This window comes from Marmota monax, unplaced genomic scaffold (genome assembly GCF_021218885.2).
Source record: "Marmota monax isolate L192 unplaced genomic scaffold, Marmota_monax_Labrador192_F-V1.1 WCK01_AAM20220418_F8-fsc00072, whole genome shotgun sequence".
Classification (NCBI taxonomy): domain Eukaryota; kingdom Metazoa; phylum Chordata; class Mammalia; order Rodentia; family Sciuridae; genus Marmota; species Marmota monax.
The window spans coordinates 8,030,871-8,048,649 of NW_026692356.1; the positions used below are offsets into that span (position 1 = coordinate 8,030,871).

The 17,779-nt window shown below is 41.1% G+C and overlaps 1 protein-coding gene across 3 annotated transcripts in view; it reads left to right on the forward strand.

The window, feature by feature from the left end:
• Positions 1–17,779, forward strand: part of Sfmbt2 (Scm like with four mbt domains 2) — a 205,758-nt gene that overhangs the window by 88,342 nt on the left and 99,637 nt on the right. For 2 of the 3 annotated variants that reach the window (XM_046442364.2, XM_046442365.2), the window contains exons 5-6: positions 11,222–11,310; positions 12,992–13,238. In XM_046442364.2, the coding sequence (XP_046298320.1) occupies positions 11,222–11,310; positions 12,992–13,238 (336 nt within the window). Of the gene's footprint in view, positions 1–11,216; positions 11,311–12,991; positions 13,239–17,779 lie in introns of those variants that run through there. The other variant, XM_046442367.2, reaches the window with a different exon arrangement.

Genomic DNA, 17,779 nt, shown 5'->3' on the forward strand with positions numbered 1-17,779 from the left:
TCTGAACCTTCTTGTATTGTCTCACATGTGAGCTTCTGGGGAACACCTAACCTCCAAACTATAACAGTGTGTGTGTGTATGTGTGTGTGTGTGTGTGTGAGCGCACGCATACTTGGCAGGTTGTATATCTAAGGGGCGAGGCAAGGAGGCTGGAGACCTAGGAAGATTGATGGTTCAAGTCCCAGGACCATGTGCTGGGGAACTGGGAAGAGCTGATGCTGTGGAGGAAGACCCAAGGTCATCTGTTGGGGGGTTCTTTCTTGTTCTGGGAAGCTGGTCTTTTCTTTTTCTTTTTTCTTTCTTTTTTTATTTTTGAGAGAGAGAGAGAGAGAGAGAGAGAGAGAGAGAGAGAGAGAGAGAGAGAGAGAGAGAATGAGAATCTTTTTTGTAGATGGACTCAACACAATGCCTTTATTTTTATGTGGTGCTGAGAATCGAACCCGGGTCCCACCCGCGCTAAGTGAGCGCTCTACCGCTGAGCTACAATCCCAGCCCTGGTCTTTTCTTTTATTCAGGCCTTGAACGATCACATGAAACCCTCTCACATTATGGAGGGCAGTCTTCTCTCCCCGAAGTGTTCAGACTTACATGTTAATCTCATGCAAAAACACCCTTACAGAAATATGCGGAATGATGTTTGACTACATGTTTGGGCACCATGGCACATCCAAGTGGACATATGAAGTTAACTGTCAATGACAGCAACGCAAAAACCATTGCTAGGCTGACTCATTTAATCAGATAGATGTGAAAGGCAGTGTAAATTTTTTGCAAGCCTGTTTTGTTTTTTTTTTAAACATATCCCTAAGGAGAATATCGGGGAAAATTTGAATGGAAGCACTTTTGCTCCAGCAAAGAAATAAACTTTACAGAAAGAAATCAAGTTTGAAAAAGAGAGACTTAGGAGAATAAAATCTTTAACAAGAAAGTGACTCTTCCATTGAACTTGGAGCTCTGGACTCATGTGCTATGTCAATTCAGTTTTGACAGTTTCCTCTGCAGAGGGATCTAGTAAAAGTGTTACCTAGTGGACTGACAGTGTCAGTCATGCAGAAGGAAAACATCAGACAGATATTGAGTGTTGTCTCTATCTTACAAGATATTAAGTGCCAGATTAATTAAATGGATCAATCCCTGGTTTTCTAGGCTATATGGGCTGAACTAACATTGTAAATGTTAATCTGCCTCATATATATGCAGTTAAAAACTGGCAAATACAAAGCAGAAAGAAACAAAAGGAATACCAGAATATTTTTAAAGACTTCTGATAAGACATTGAATTAAGTTATATTTTAATGAAAAGTCTGCATAATATTTATGGCAACTAGCTCCTAATCTGAATTAAGCAAGTGCTATTTCATGAAAAGATTAGTAAAACAGATACAGTTTATAAAATTGTTTGAGTTAGCTTTTCATTGCTGTGACTAAAATATCTGAAAAGAAGAAGTTAGAGGAGGGAAAGTTCATTTGGGGCTTATGGTTTCAGAAGTCTCAGTCTACGGGTGCCCAACTCCATTGCTCTGGCATAGGTGAGGCGTCACATCATGGGGGAAGGGCCTGGTGGAGGAAAGCTGCTCAGAGCATGATGAGGTCAGGAAGCAGAGTGGGTCGGGGGCTGCAGGGAAGATGCACCTTTGCAGGGAATGGCCCATGACCCACCTACTGCCTCCAGCCATGCCTCACCTGCCTGCTTACAGTTATCACTGTTAGTTCATTGAAAGTGGGATAGACACATCTGTTTATGGCTCATGAAGTCTAATCATTTCACCTCTGAATATTCTTGCATTAACACAGGAGCTTCTGAGGGACGTCCCCTATCTACATCATAACAAAAACCATTCAATTTTTCCTTCCTTCTTGTGTCAAAATTCAATAACTACCTACCATATGCCTGTTGTTCCAGGAATTGGGATAGAATTGTGCACACAATGGGACTGAATTGTGTGTAGCTTCCTGGAATTGACCCCTGTAAATGGTGGACAAGTGAACACAAATGTGGAATTATACCCTGGAATATGTCTGAGAAGGGGAAGAATTTGGGTCTGTGGGAGATGCTAGTGTGTATCATCAGGGAGGACCAGTAAAGAAGTCCCAATTCAGCTGAGGAGGGGTAGAGGGGGTCTGGGGGAGCTCCAGGAGAGTCCTTAGGAGACCCCTTAGAAGAGAAGATCTTTGAGGAATTCAGGGTCAAGAGCAAAGAGGAAAAGTGGAGAGCAGCCACATCACCAAGGTCACTGAGCCAGTCTTTGGAGTTTGAAATTTATTCTGAGAGTCAGTAGCTGAGTGGTTTAGCCAGCTTTTTCACTGCTGTGAATAAAGGACCCAAAGCAGCACAATTATAGAGGAGGAAAAGTTTCTTTGAGGGCTCAGAGTTTCAGAGGTCTTAGTCTATAGAAGGCCAGCTCCATTCCTTGGGGCTTGAGGTGAAGCTGAACATCATGGCGGAGTGTGTGGCACAGGGAAGCAGCTCACAAGAGATTAGGAAGCAGAGAGTTAGTTCTCCACTTTCCAGATGCAATTATATACACCAAAGCCACACCCTAATTTCCACCTCCTTCAGCCACACCGTATCACTTAGGTTACCACTCAGTTAATCTCTGTTGGGATAAAATCACCGATTGGGTTAAGACTCTTACAACCGAATCATTTTTCCTCTGAACCTTTTTGCATTGTCTCACTATGAGCTTTTGGGGTACACCTGAGATCACAACACTGAGTGATATGATCTCATTTCTGTTTGTAAAAGGCTCATGCTTAACACTGGACCAAGTCAGAGTCATGCTATATCAAATGAAGAATAACTAAAATATATGAAGAGTTCCTGCAAATCAATTTTTTAAAAAAGTTGAGTCTATAGAACATATAAGGGATGTGAATAGGCAGTTTCCCAGGGGGAACCTGAATTATCATCATGTAATAATATCAAACTGTGCTGATACTCAATAACATGAAAACCAAAGTCACAAATATTTTCATATGCTTGAAATGGGTGAAAATTTAAGAAGTCTGATCAGATGAAATATTAGTAAGGATGGACAGAAATGAGAATTTTTGTGTACCAATGATAAAGAGTTTAAATGGTAAGAGCAGTTTGTCAGTACCTGGTAAATCCTTTGCAGTTCTGCTCCTAGGAATGAATCCTGGAAGAGCTTGGTTATAAAATAAAAAGCCTAATGTCAACCTTCACGTTACTCATTTGTCAGCAGCCTCTGTCAAAGTCGATTGTTCTCTCGAGGTTCTCTCATCAGTTGGTAATCGACTTACCTGGACTCAGTGCCGCTGGTGTAGATATGTGGATACTGCAGAGTGAGTTCCATCAGGTCTCTGTGTTGTGCACTATGGTTTAGGAGACATTTTATAACCTCATATGTAACAGGTTTAGGAGGAAATTTCACTGGAGGAAAGGGGAAATATGCATAGACTGAGAATCTATAAAGAGAAGGCCCCTATAAGATGGGGTCCCATGGGTCCCCATATTCTTCTCTCAGAGGCATTGCTGAATGTGTGAGTGGGCACTTTGGTGAGGGATCCTCCTATGTTGTAGATTTTCCCCACTTGTAATAAAAGCCTGGGAAATAGTTATTGTGGCACTACCCTGACCCAGGTGGAGGAGGAAGCATCATTGCATGGCAAACATGAGTAAACTTGGTTCCATCCCTCCCACTGGGTCCAACCCAGTTTGCTCCCTGTCCCAGAGAGCTCCTGTCATTTCTTTGGGACTTTTCTTGTAATCCAAGTTAGAGCTGCACTTAGCCAAGTGCGGCTGTTCATCTGGGTGACAGAATACCAGGGCAAGTGTTGTTTGTGATCTATGTGCAACTGATGAGGTGGAAAGTACTCACCCTTCAGCTAAGTTCCTTTCCTGCTTCCTGGCTGGAATATGGGTTGAGCACCTTGGCCTCACCCTTGCTTGTATCAGGACGGTAGGACCACTGAGACTCAGGCTCCACCACTCCTACTGAAGCCCAGCTGCCTGTCACACTGGATCCACCTGCCTTGGGGGAGTATATGGAGAGAGTGAAACTTGCACTGTGTTTGCACCTTGGAGTGTTTGGGTTTCTTTGTTACAGCAGCTGAGTAGCTATGACACCATGTCCTGTGATCATTGCGGCATGAACGTATGTAGAGCTGGCCCTGCACTTAAGCTTCTCCTGAGTTTGCCCTGCGAGGTAAGTGGAAGCTCCATTCTTCCATCTCTTGACCCGGTAGTCTTGGTGACATCTTCACCTCTTACTTTTCATCTGTCACATCAGCAAATCGCATTGGCTCTTCTTTCATGGCTTTTAGAATTAATTAAAATTTTAAATTGAAAAATAATAAATGGATATATTTTTTGGGTACAATGTGATGTTTTCACCAGTGGATTCATTCAAAAAGATGAAATGAAGCCAATTAATATATCCTATACCTTATCTATTCACAATTTTTTTTATGTGTGAGATGTTAGAAATCTACTTTTCCAGCAATTTTGAAATTTACAGTACATTAGTATTAATGGTCTCCATACTAACTGTGGTCATCGAATAGTGCAGTAGATGATGAAACTGTATGCCTCCTTTTTAAGGGAAATTTTGTACCCCTTTGATCCACATCAGTCCCAGACTCTGGTACGCATCTTTGTCTCCGTTTCTCTGGGTTGACTTAAATACAGAATCCCGGCACTCTCATCTCCTGGTCCTATGTTTGCTGAGCTCTTGGCTGAGTGGTTTCAGCAGTCTCTTGCCTGGTCATGGTCAAGTAATCATGTGGTTGGAACAGTCCTTTCACCGCCTTATGTCATTCTGCTTCCTCCCTGTGGTGGCTGTGCCTGTTATTCAGATAACTGCAGCTTTCCCATGGATAACTATGCCAATGTCTAAGATGCAAGGTGCTGAAAATACTAGTGCTTGTGGGGAAGTGAGACCTCACTTTGTGTCCCCTGGAGCGGGGACTGGCCCCAGCTGCGGCTCCCAGAGAGGGCACTGAAAAAAAAAAAAAAAGCTACACAGCCTCTCACTTCCCTTCACAAATACATCAATGCAAACGGGAGTGTATTGAGGTACTTGCTTGTTGAAATAGACAGTCATTAGAATGGATTCACTTTTACTAAGGTGTGACATTTGCTCAAGTTATAGGAATAACCAAACTGATGAGAAGTGAATTCCTCGGAGCCTCTGCTTGCGCAGTTGGAATGTAGGAATCTGGTGTGAGTACTGAGTTCTCTGACCATCTCAAGGACCCTGCTTTTCATGTTTGTCTGTGCTCTTGTGCACAACATAGAGAAGAACAGTTTTATTTGGATGTGGAAAATGTCTAGACTTTGGGAGCTGCAGAATGATCTGTAGTATAAATTTTAATAATAAGTAAATAAGTAACTGTATGTCTAAACTTTCATATTGATGTGAGCACTGTATTATCTATTCCCCATTGATCCTGTTTTCATAAAAAGCATCAGTCAGTAACTGGAATAATGATCTTTGTGTATAGTGTATCCTACTCTGTTAAGAGCATTAATTGCCAAGTTTAGCCACAGAGACTGTGTTTTCCACCATGTAACAAGTGATAAATTTTATAAGAACAAGAAGAAGCAGATTAAAGCTTAAAATGAATTGGATTCCCCTGACAGTTTACATTAGGAATTATTTTCCATAAGATATACTTAATTTTGGTACCAGTTTGCATCTATTTGAAGAAGTGAAGTCAGGGAGGGGCAAAGAGGGGATTAGAATGCCCTGCAAGGAATTTTTACTCTCATTATAGTTCTTCAAAACGATGAAATATTGCTGTATGATTTATGTTCGAGAATGTAATTTTATACCATGACCCATTCATAGGTTTACTAAAAGTTAACTTTGGATTGCAAGAAATTGTTAGCCTTTAATGAAGACATCAGTTTAAAACACCTCGTATTTGCTCCACTAAGAGAAAACTTGGTGTGCCCTGTAAAAGTTTGGGTGCACTGAAGAGGGAAAGATTGATCACATTACCTGTGATACTTCACTTTTTATATGTCTTGAGACCTAGTGCCCAAGTGAGCAGTGTTAGGAAGTTTATGTCTATTTTCTTGTTTAATCCTTTGGCCCCATGAAGTAATTGTCATCAAAAGTCATATGTGATCCCATAATAAGCTAATTTCAACAAAAAAGCACCTCTCTCCTATTCTCATTCTCAGTATGCAGGTAAATTCCAAGCAATGTAGAGGTTGCAAAGACTTTCCTTTTTAAGGATCTGTGTAAATATGGATCAAGGTTTTAATGATTATGGCAAAAATATTAAATATTCAAATTCTGCAGTTATTCTGAGACTTTTATACTACTTATTTTTCCTCTTTCACCTCAGGGTCATCACTATGAGATTTATCTCTTGCTTCCAACAATTTTCATATGTCTTTGTTAAATTCTATTTTTTAAAACTAAATGCTACTATTCCTTTTTGGAATCATATAACTTTATAAAACTGAATGAGTCTTAACAGATTGAATTAAAACTTTTCTTCCAACAATCTGTGTATGTTGAGTTCTAAGGAATTGTATCTTTTTTCTGACTTACACTTATTATTAAAGATAGGAATGCTTGTAGTATATTGAATACCAACATACATAATGTCCATTGCACATAGTAGGAACTTATAAATCCTATCAAATAATTGTATGGCCTTTTATTCTGTTTGCAGGAACAATTTAATCTTAGCACAATATAAAAAATTAATACAAATTCTTCTTTGAAAGTCTCCATAGGAAGTCTGCAGCCTTCTTCATAGTAGGAGGAAGTGCCTCCATTTATAATTCAGGATCTACCATTGCTGCCTCTTTCTTTAGCTGGGTCAGTGTTAAAAAGTCTTTTTCTGACAAGCCAAAGGCTGCTACCCAACATCTCTTTGTAGGGTCTAGTTCTCTTGTAAACCAGGAGTCTCCATGGACTGCGTACTTTTATTTATCTCCTTTTCCTCATGAGAGTAAAGGAATGAAAAATGCAAAGACCAACAACCCACAGAGTCAAAGGGGGGGCCAGCATAGAACAGACATTTCAGTATTTCTGGCAGCTTGAAAGCTAATGAGGACTTGGTGACTGTAAAATTATTGGTGGGGGTGGGGGGCGGTTGCCACCCAGTCGGATTTGGGGGCTGCAGCTTAGGGGGCACTTTGGGATCTCTTGAAGCTTGTGACTTTGAATAGCAGGAAGTTGGGAGGCCCAGTCCCAGGTGGGCTGAAAATCACCCGGTTTCATGGGATGCCTATAGTCAGCAGGTTGAGAACCTCTCCTGGAGAGAAGAGCAACAAAGAAAAATCCATTGGGTCTAAACTCCAGAAGATGGATGGACTGCAGCCCCTTCCCTGTTGCCTGAAGTGTGTTCCAGTGAAAGTGGCCTTGCTCTTCATTGTCACTCTCCTCCCTGTCTTCAGAATAAGTACAAAGGCACGTTTGTGGTGGGCTTCTCTGTTCAACTAGGGCATGGCTTTGAGGAGCCCGGGCTGATGTGGGTCCACCTGACCCCCCACAGGTCTCATGTTCATGGTCTGCTTGAATGGGCATCGTACCCATGGGACAGTCTCTGTAGAAGAGGACATCACTGAGAGGTGACACACCACTGGACTCTTTGTTGACATTAGCTTAATGGGATGAAGTCCAACCTTAGTGATGTTTTTTCAGGTTCTGAAAAATGATAGTAACCTTAAGGCTGTATATATAGCTTTCCAATCCCAATGAAGTTGTTGTGTAATTTGGAGCCATCTCCAAATGTCCTCACAAAAAGTATATGTATGTGTTTGTGTTTTCTTTTTCTGAACTTCAAGGTCATGATTGTTTCCTTCATGTGTTGTGAGTTCCTGCTCAAAATGGAGTATTTGTGAAATAAACTAGAGTTTTATTTCTGTAACTGAATAGAACTTTGTTAGTTTTCATTTTAGGGTAATATTTATTTTAGTAGATTCGTTGTACGTTTGAAAATTGAGCTCTGAGAACTAAAATTGACTGAAGCAGGTTTTCTTTCAACATTAGCAAAATTTCTGAGGATTGTTTCATCTCTATTTTTTAACCTAAAATGGTCCATGTATTTTTATAGCTTTATAGATACATTTTCCGTGGAGAGCAATTTATCTAGATATTCTGTGGCACATAAAAGATTGCTTCAGAGTCTTATACTGAAACATATTAAGGGGAAGTTATGGGACCTCTGGAACTTAGGGCTTGAAAGATGTAAATTTCAGACCATCTCCAGTGCTGTCTTGCTGGGACTCTCACAATTTAAATTTTGGCATTGCACCGTGTCTTTGCTGCTTGCATATTAAGAAATTTTTAACTTAAATGTTAACTTGGATTGTGTGCACATGGGAACAACTCTTGAGAGGCGAGTTGATCTTCTCATACAGTATGTAGATGTAAATTCTGACTGCGTAGGACCAGTTATTGCTTGACCTGTACTTTTCTAATGAGATGTGAAATGAATATTTATCTGGTACAATTGTACATTTTGCCCCAGTCTTGAAACTTTATGGGTAGACAGTTGTTTTCATGATATCTCCATCATACCTATGTTTTGTTGATTTAACTTTTTGCAAAAACTTTGGAGAGTCATCAATTCTAGAGGAAAGACTCCATGTAAGATTGGGGTCTAAATACTTGGAGGTTTTTGGCTGGCTCTGACCCTAGATTTTTCTGTGAACTTGGTTACAAGTTAGTTAAGAAGAGCCACCTCATAGCCTTGTTACCAGGGTCAGAATAGATAACGTCAATGAAAAGTCTTTGTAAAGCATAAAGTAGGTGAAAGTTTTAATTAATTCATCTTGTACATATTTGCTTTTAATGTTTTAATCTTAGTCATGCAAGAAGGCTGGTTTTAAAATGGGAATAACAAAGCCAGGCCTGGTGGCCCACGCCTGTAATCCCAGCAGCTCTGAGACAGGAGGATTGCGAGTTCAAAACCAGCTTCAGCAATGGTGAGGCGTTAAGCAACGCAGTGAGACCCTGTCTCTAAATAAAATACAAAATAGGGCTGGGGATGTGGTTCAGTGGTCGAGAGCCTATGAGTTCAATTCCTGCTAGCACCCGCCCCCCCCAAAAAACAACAACAACAACAACAAAACCCCCCACAAAACAAAAGGGAATAACATTGAAATACGATTACTACATTTGCTACTGATGGAAGAGAGTACAAAGCTGTGATGTTTTTTCCCCAAAAGTTATTTCCGTATAAGTATGTATATCTAAAATAAGGACAGTGGTATTTTATTTGGGAGAAACCCTACAGATAAAAAAGGATGAATGGACGCATTGCTCTTACAAGTGGAGGCTGGGCAGGAGCCTTACGTCACTGTTGTGTGATGTAAAGCTCTGTTTTCCATCCTTGTTTGTTGGAGTACCCTCTGTGTTGGTGCCTCTCTCAGACTCTGATCATCCTGGATGATGGGCAGATATTGATGGAGATGCATGTTAGTGCTGCCATTGTGCCTCATTCTGATGACAGTCCTGCCTCGGCTTGTGGAAGGTTTCCATTGGGAATTGTGGTAGTGAGTAATAAATACATGGTGGAAATACGTGATCATCTAATACATACTTACAATAAACCAAAATGAAATGTTTATTAATTGCTTAGTGTTAGCTGGGCATGGTTTTATTTTGTTTGTGTGTGTTTCTTCTTTAATACTCTTAGCAGCCTATAAGCACTATTTATTGATGAAAATAATGGAGTGAAATTACCCTAAGTTGTACATGCAGTGTTGGCAGAACCTGCCTTGCCCAGCTCTGCACCCCCACCCTCTGTAATAACTTTCTTTCTGTAGATTTGAGCTAGAAGAGGTTATATCAAGCCTTTGAAGGACCTAAGCTACGCATAAACCTCATTTTAGTAGGCTTTGTGTTGTTGTGGCCAAAAGATGCGACAAGATCAACCAAGGGAAGGAAAGTTCATTTTGGCTCACAGTTTCAGAGGTTCAGTCCATGCATAGCTGTAGGCCTGAGGTGAGCAGGACATCAAGGTGGAAGGGCATGGCGGAGGAAAGAAGCTGGCAACAAGGCAACCATCAGCTCACCTGGGACAGACTAAAAACTCCAAGGGCATAACCCCAGTACTTACTTCCTCCTGCCACACCGTACCTGCCTACAGTCCCCACCAGTTAATTCATATCAGTGGATTACTCCATCAATCAGGTCTCACCCTTGATAATCTAATCATCCCACCTGTGAATATTCTTGCACTGTTTCGTACATGAGCTTTTGGGGGATACCTCATACCTAACGTCCCTGGACCGTTACCAGAAGCTCAGTTGAATACTGGGTGGATCCTAGGCAGCTCACCTGTGGCTTGCTATCTTTCTCCCAGGAAGTTCAGCATCACGGTGTGAGTTAGTGGAATCCAAGGATCCATATTGCTCTGCTTTCTGCTGCCCATGAAGGCTGAGGGTCTCCCCAAACCTCTGGAGACCTGTACTGTGGAAGAGTCATCGGGAGGGTACATTTGGGTTCTAAGCACTTATAGGATGTCAACCTCCAGGGTCTGATAGTTTTTTTTTTTTTTTTTTAAAGGTGTCTCATATGCAGTCCTTCCTTGCTCACAGGCTGTCACCCTGTTTTGGATCCTGTAACTTTTATACTTAGATAACAGCAGCAGCCTCAGTTTCCCTGCTTTTAGAGTCTTCTGTTTCCTTTCAGACCTTTACAGTATTTCTAGAAATGTCCTGCTTCTCAGATGTCAGTGTCACTTCTCAGCTGTCAATTCCACTGGCTTCCCAGCCCTGCAGGCTTGGACTGTGCCGTGTTGGTCCAGTAACTGTATTTTCTTTCTCCATTTCTGTTTCTTTTCTATCCCTCTTGTTAGTATGCTGTTTCCTCTCAGTCCAAAGAACCCTTTTTATCCTACCCCATCAACCTTTTACATAATTCAGGGCCTGGCTTTATTTTACCATGGTAATTTTCTCTAATTTCTCCATTCCTTCTTGGCCTCTTTCCGCTTGGAATATTGTTGTCAGTTAAGATTTCTAAATAGCTTATAAGACTTCGGCACCTCAGGTTCTTTTATCCTTTAGATGACCAGTTGTGGGCAAGGTAGGTCACTACTTACTGATAGATCTGTGATTTCAACTGTAGTACTTTTTGCTTAAGCATAGTGCTTAAAATTAAGAAAAAGATATATCAAAATAACAAATATCAAAATAACACCAACATACAGAAAACTACAGTGATTTTAAGTTTACTTGATATTTTACTGATGTGTTCAAATGTTTTTTTATTCTCCCTTGTCTTGCCAGCAATCAAAGAGAAGTATGCAGACTGGACCGAATTCCTCATACATGATTTGACTGGTTCGCGGACAGCACCTGCCAACCTGCTGGAAGGTGTATGTATTGTTATTATACATCTCTTATATCTCTGAAGCATCCTGTCCCATGAGCTCAGACCAAATGGCACCTCTGCATATATCCTTCTGCAGATCCATGCGTAGACACAGATATCTTTATGCATATAGCCCCACGTCCTGTTTTGTGTTGAATCACTTAGGTGATGGATTTGAATGATGTTAACTAATCTGTACCCTGTGGTACAGTCAGTGAGTGGAAAATTTGCTCTATGTGAATGCATTTTTATGTTAGGATGCCTCCTCACTATCCTATAAGTTTGAGCCTTTCTCCTTTATTAGTTAATGTCAATAAAATCACAAGAGTGTTGAATAGTTAAATAGGTGATGCCTAAGCATGTGTGTGCTCTCGTGTAGTCTCTTGGGGCACACTGAGCAGTGGTTCCATCCAGTATTCCTCTTCAGACATGTAACCCCAAGATGGGAACGCCCGTGTTAACGAATAATGGAGCTAGCTTCCCTCATTGGAAGAAAGGAGAAAAGGCTGACTGTATTTAAATATAGTTAAGGCAATTTCAAGGTGCTGAAGAAAACATTTAAACTGAAATCTTTATGGTTCATTTGAAAAGAATGTTATGATGAAACATTAATATTTATCATGTATAAGGAAACAGCAAGAGAAAGATTCTGTGTCATAAGTAATTATTGAATTACCAAATGTGCTTTAAGAGTGCGGAAAACTTAATGAATGACTGGGAATTAAATGTGGATTTTGACAGTGCCATTATTATTATTTCAACCCTAATGTTCCACCTTCTCAAAAAAAAAAAAAAAAGAAAAGAAAAAACAAAACAAAACAGTAGCACTGCTACACAGCAGGTTTTGTTTTGTGACCATTTTTGCCTGATGTATTTGTTTATCTTAATGGCTATTTTAATTGTTTGGTGAACAAATCAAAATGATGATTGTTCACCCTTTCAAATTGTCTTACTATGTAAAATTTTTTAAAAGGTATCTGCCTGTTAGGCTGACTGAACAAACACCCTTTTCATATGTTAATGTATGCGAAGAAGGTTCCTTAGAAGGGACAATAATTATATATTTTCCAAACCAATTATCAGGTTAATTGGTTAAATGTAGAAATAACTGTACATAATGGTTGCACTTAGCTGACCATCACGTGAATTGGATATATTACCTCTACATGTGGTGCTCCACTCACCTAAGCAAAGTGGGAGAGAGTCTTGTCTGCTGAGAGTAGTGGCCATTTTAAGAAAACTCTGTTGAGGAGTCATGGTGAAAATTTATAGCCCCCTATGAGGTACATCTGTCTATTTGAAAAGTAGACATTTTGCTACCATGTTTTTTCTAGCTCCCGGCAAATTTGAGTATAACTCTTCTTAAAAGCACAGTAATTTTTTGTGAATGCAATTTTATCTGTGAAGGGTGATTTGTTTGGTGAAAACCTAAGACAAACTGTTGTTTTCTATTTGTTTGTGGATTTTGGTGCTGGGTACAGCACTGGGTACGTGGATGTGTGTGAGGGAGGAAAGGGAAGGGGAGGGCGAGGGCTGTGCAGAGGATGGGGGTGGAGGGAAACACCAGATTGTTTGCCAATAGCTTGGATGATGGTGTGAAAAAATATTATCTTCTGCTGTCATCTGTTTCCATGAGAACTTTAAAATAAAGTTTAAAATAAGGAGTTTTGCTTCTGTTTAAACAGCCTCTGCGAGGGAAAGGCCCTATAGACCTCATTACAGTTGATTCCTTAATAGAACTTCAGGATTCTCAGAACCCTTTTCAGTACTGGATAGTTAGTGTGATTGAAAATGTTGGAGGAAGATTACGCCTTCGCTATGTGGGATTGGAGGACACTGAATCCTATGACCAGTGGTTGTTTTACTTGGATTACAGACTTCGACCAGTTGGTTGGTGTCAAGAGAATAAATACAGAATGGACCCACCTTCAGGTAAGGGCCAAAGCTTTTGCTACTGTGAAGTATTTTAGGAAAAGTTGTAATATTTTCTGGGATGTGTCTCTGGAACGTTTATTAGATCTGTGCTATCTTTTACATCTGAGCATGTGAATTTTAAGTATGTCAACTTCAGAATGCTTTCTACGGGGAATAAAGTCCAAGACCTCAGTCGATAGCATTCACAAAGAAGAACGTGATGTTGGAAGCCCTAGGGAAGTTGATCTAGTTCCTTTGGAGTCGTGGTTCAGAAATGAAAGATGTAATAAATTGGGATTGAGCATGTGCCCCCCTCTCTTCTTCAAGGATTTTGTTGAGACTAAGTAGGTTCCCTAAATCCATCAATCTGTCCGTCCATCCTTCCATCCATTTATTCATCCATCCATCCATATCAACTTATCTATATATTCATACATATCCATCCATCCACCCTTCTACCCATCCACCCAGTTTGAGTAGCCAAACTACTTGCTTATCATTATATAATCCATTCCAACCAGGAAATAGCACTAAGAGGATCATCATGCTATTTTCCTGTCACATCATCAATTTTAGATAACTTTAAATGCAGTGTCAAGTGACATTGCATGGGCTTAATTGAATAGAATCGTGGATTATGCTTTATGACATTGCATGGGCTTAATTGAATAGAATCGTGGATTATACTTTCTGACATAACCATTCTTGAGTGTTCACTATGGGCCAGGAGATTTTGCATCTTCTGTGTTGTTTATTTTGGTTCCAAAAGAGTGTTGCATGTTTGGTGTCAGTTTCATAGCAGAGAAAATTGAGACCAGAGTTAAGTTAACTTGTCCAGGGTTGCTAGCTTATAGGGAGCAGGTTCTATGCTTATTCCAGTTCATGCTCTTGCTTACTCATACTGGTCTTCCCAACCTTTTGATGGGAAACCTCAGAATAAAAATGTTGGCTTCTTGTGCAATTAAAGATACCCAAGGAAGAAATATGTATTTCTGATCTTCCTTATGGTCAGTGTTACGTATTCCAAGCAACTATTATCCTCTAGCAGTTGCTGTGTTGCCTTGAAAACCCGAAGGCAAGGAGTTGTGTTTTACCTCTTCTGTCACTCAAGTGCTTTAACCAAAAGATTCCTGGTTCTGGACCCCTTGTGTTTGCCTCTGTGTTAAATCTGACAGGTGCGTAGACATGCCACCCAGTATTTTATTATATTTGTATTGTCCTCAGTTTTTGAGAAGCAGCCAAAAACGAGTTTTATATCCTGGGTAATTTTGGATGATGATGAAGGGCCTGTCCACATCATGAGTAAAGATGTGAGCTCAGGTTGCCTTGGGATTCACAGGCTGGGAGGAAAATCTCCTTTGTGGGGAAAGGCGTGTGTGTAAACCCCAGCTCAGGACCTAATTGCTTTATAAATTATAGAGGAAAGACGGCCTTGCTGTGTAACAATGTACAGCAAAGCAAAGAATTCCTGGTAGCTTCTGGTGTTCTGTCATGCTTTTTCCCTGTGAAATCCTGGAACTCATACTTACACAAGAATGGAAAGTGTCCTTGTAGAAAATTAGGAAATACTTGCTCCTAAGCTCTCCCTCTTTAGATAATTTCATGTCTTTAGGATATAAAACTAAATTTTGCTTACTTGTCTTAGAATTTTCTGGATACCAGTTGTCCATTTCACATTGTGCCGGGATCACGTGGGGCTCTACGCCTAAAAAAGATAGTCGTCATCAGATGCGGGTTTCCTCAACACGTAAATTGTCAACAAGAAAGCTTATCTATGGGGGAAAGAAAATAAGAGGTGAAAAGACACTCCAAATAGGACTTTAAGTTCCTCATGTACGGTAGTTACAAGATGAAAACTAGATTCTGTTGCTTCATTCAGCAAAATGACACCCCTGGGAAGAGAGACAATTATTACCTAGGTTTTACGCATGGGAACAGAACCTGATGCTTTGGATTTACGTCAATTAATTTCAGGTCCCATTGGGACTTGTGCAACTTACGTGTAGCACTATTTCCTTAACTGAAATATAGGTAGGATTAAAATTTGCAGATTTGCATAGGAAATATTAGAATAATTTTGTTACTCTCAAACACTGTTAAGCTTCCAGCATCAATGGGCATTTAGGATCAGAGTTGAAAGGGTGGTGGCAGTGGCAGGTGGGTGGCTCTTGGCCCTACTTGGAGGGCAGGCTGTGCCAGCTGATCCCTGCTCTAAGGGACCCTCATTCCCCCTCAGTACCACTGCTGCTGTTAAAAATAATCCTAACTCCCCCCCCCCCCGCCCCCCAGTTTCACTTTTTAAAGGGCACAATATTTCTTAACTGTTCAGTAGAGGTGGTAGAAACAGATAATGGGAAGTTATACTCTTCAGACTCTGTAGGAACAAGTACTAGATTTTATACACTGTGTCCACCTCTGAGGATATATACCATTGAGCCTTTCCTTATCTGGCCTGAATCAGGGGAAGTAGCATTCTGGTGCTTGGGACAGGAGATGGTTATTCATTTGCTGGGCTGCTGAATCGTATAAGGCACATCCAATGAGTGGCATTTTCTAGAAATACCTGTTGTGATCAGAGGCTTATGCTTTGGTTTCCCAGAAAGTTTTGGTAGGTCATTGAGGTCAGGGGTCCGTTAGGTGGCCCCCACCTCCTTTCTCTTTCTGAATGTTTAGAAAGCAAGATAAGAGTTTTAGATGTTCTTGCAGAAGCTAGAAATTTTCTCCGTATTTATTTTTTCCCAAGGCCTTCTCTAAACTTTCTTTAAAAAAATTTTTAAAATTCTTGCTTTAAATAGTTCCCAGAGTCAGGATGTTTCTGAGTATAACTTAAATGCTTTTTGCCTAAGTTGTTTCTTAGTCCAAAATGAGTTGTTGCTTTCACTATGGGTCTGTTGTTGCTGCCATAACAAAATATCACAGGCTCTGCACCTTAAACAGCAGATATTTCTTTTCTCATAGTTCTGCACGCTGTAAATCTAAGATCAGGTGCCAGTGGGGTCAGGCTGGTGAGAGCTCTCTTCCAGGCTTGCAGATGGCCAGGTGCTGGCTGGGTCCTCACATAGTAGATTGAGAGTGAGCTTTTTATTTGAGTGTCCCTTTTTATTAGGACACTGCATCTTGAGGGCCCTTTCCACATGACCTCCCCTAACCCTAAGCACCTTCCAAGGGCTCATTCTCCAAATACTGTCACATTGGGGATTAGGGTTTCTACATATAAAGATTTGGGGGTACAGATATTCAGTTTATAATATTTCCCAAAGGGCGCTTTCTCTTACCAACTGTATAGTGGTTGTTCCTTGCTGGCAGCACCTGGTAGAGGAGAAAGGAACAGAGGGGGTTTGGGGGTGGGCCCAGTCAAGATGCCCCCCCCCCCCAGGCCTCAGTTTATTTGTGGTTATTTATTTATTCATGGTTATGTTGTGCATTCCTGCTTTCTGCAGTGCTACTAGGAAACAACTTGCCAAACACTTGCACCAAAGGAGACCGCCCTGTTTTCCTGTAGGCTTTTAGTTACAGATGAGTGCGGACACATTTTAATTGCTTACAACTTCCCTACAAACAGAACTGGGATGCTGCACTCCATTAAATAACCTGCAGCATGATCATTTTAAGAAAATGTTTTATGTTCTTTTAATGGTGTTATTTATTGTCTATAAACTTGCTGGTGTAACCAGAGTGGCTCTATCTTGTGAAGCGTGCACAGGGACCGTAGTTCTCTGCTTCCTGCTTTTCCAAGGTGTCCGACTCTGCAGGTGTTGTGCAGACAGGCAGAATCGCAGCTGAGGGTCACCTTTGAGAGAGGAAGGATGCCTGGTTGTAGAGTTAGATTCCATTTCAGGACTTAATACCCTTAGAAGATGGAGAAGCATGAGCTGGTAGGACAGAGGCAGAGATCTTGGGAACTGCTTGGGGCTGCTTGTTCCATTTGTCTCTGCTGTGGAGGGAGAAAAGTGGCATCCCATGATGGAGGAGTCAGCTTTGAATGGGTGACTTGGCCAGCCAGGCCTCCAGTGCCAGTCTTGCAGACTGGCATTAGAGGGGCATGACAGTGCTGCCGGTGTCTGCCGCATCTCGGCACCAAGTTCTGGTAGCGTGGACCCAACCCAGGTCATAGTGGGTTTCCCTTTCTATTGGCCTTGTGTCTTTTTTTTTTTTTTTTTCCTAACCACTCTTCTGCCTTCTCTTGTCTCCAGGGCACCCTTCCCCACTCAGAGATCACAGTCAAGGGTATAACTGGTCAGGATTACAGAGCAAGAGAGTGAAGGGTGCTAATGTGGTAGACCGAACCTCTCCTTTTATTCATCCTCTGTGTTCTCAGACTTTCTTTGCTCTTGACTTTGGAAATTCCCCTTGTTTTTCATAACTGATCCTTTTTTCTACCACGTGTGGACTGAATTCCCCATCACCCTACTTGCAGATGGCAGGAAAAGTGAATTTGCCCTTGAGGAGGAGTTGCTGGTGTCTTGTGTGCTATTTCTCTCCTGACCCTCTTGGAATGGCTGAGCTGGTGTCCTTTGGCCTTTGCTTCCTGCAGCCCTCTGCATTGCCTCCCCTGCACC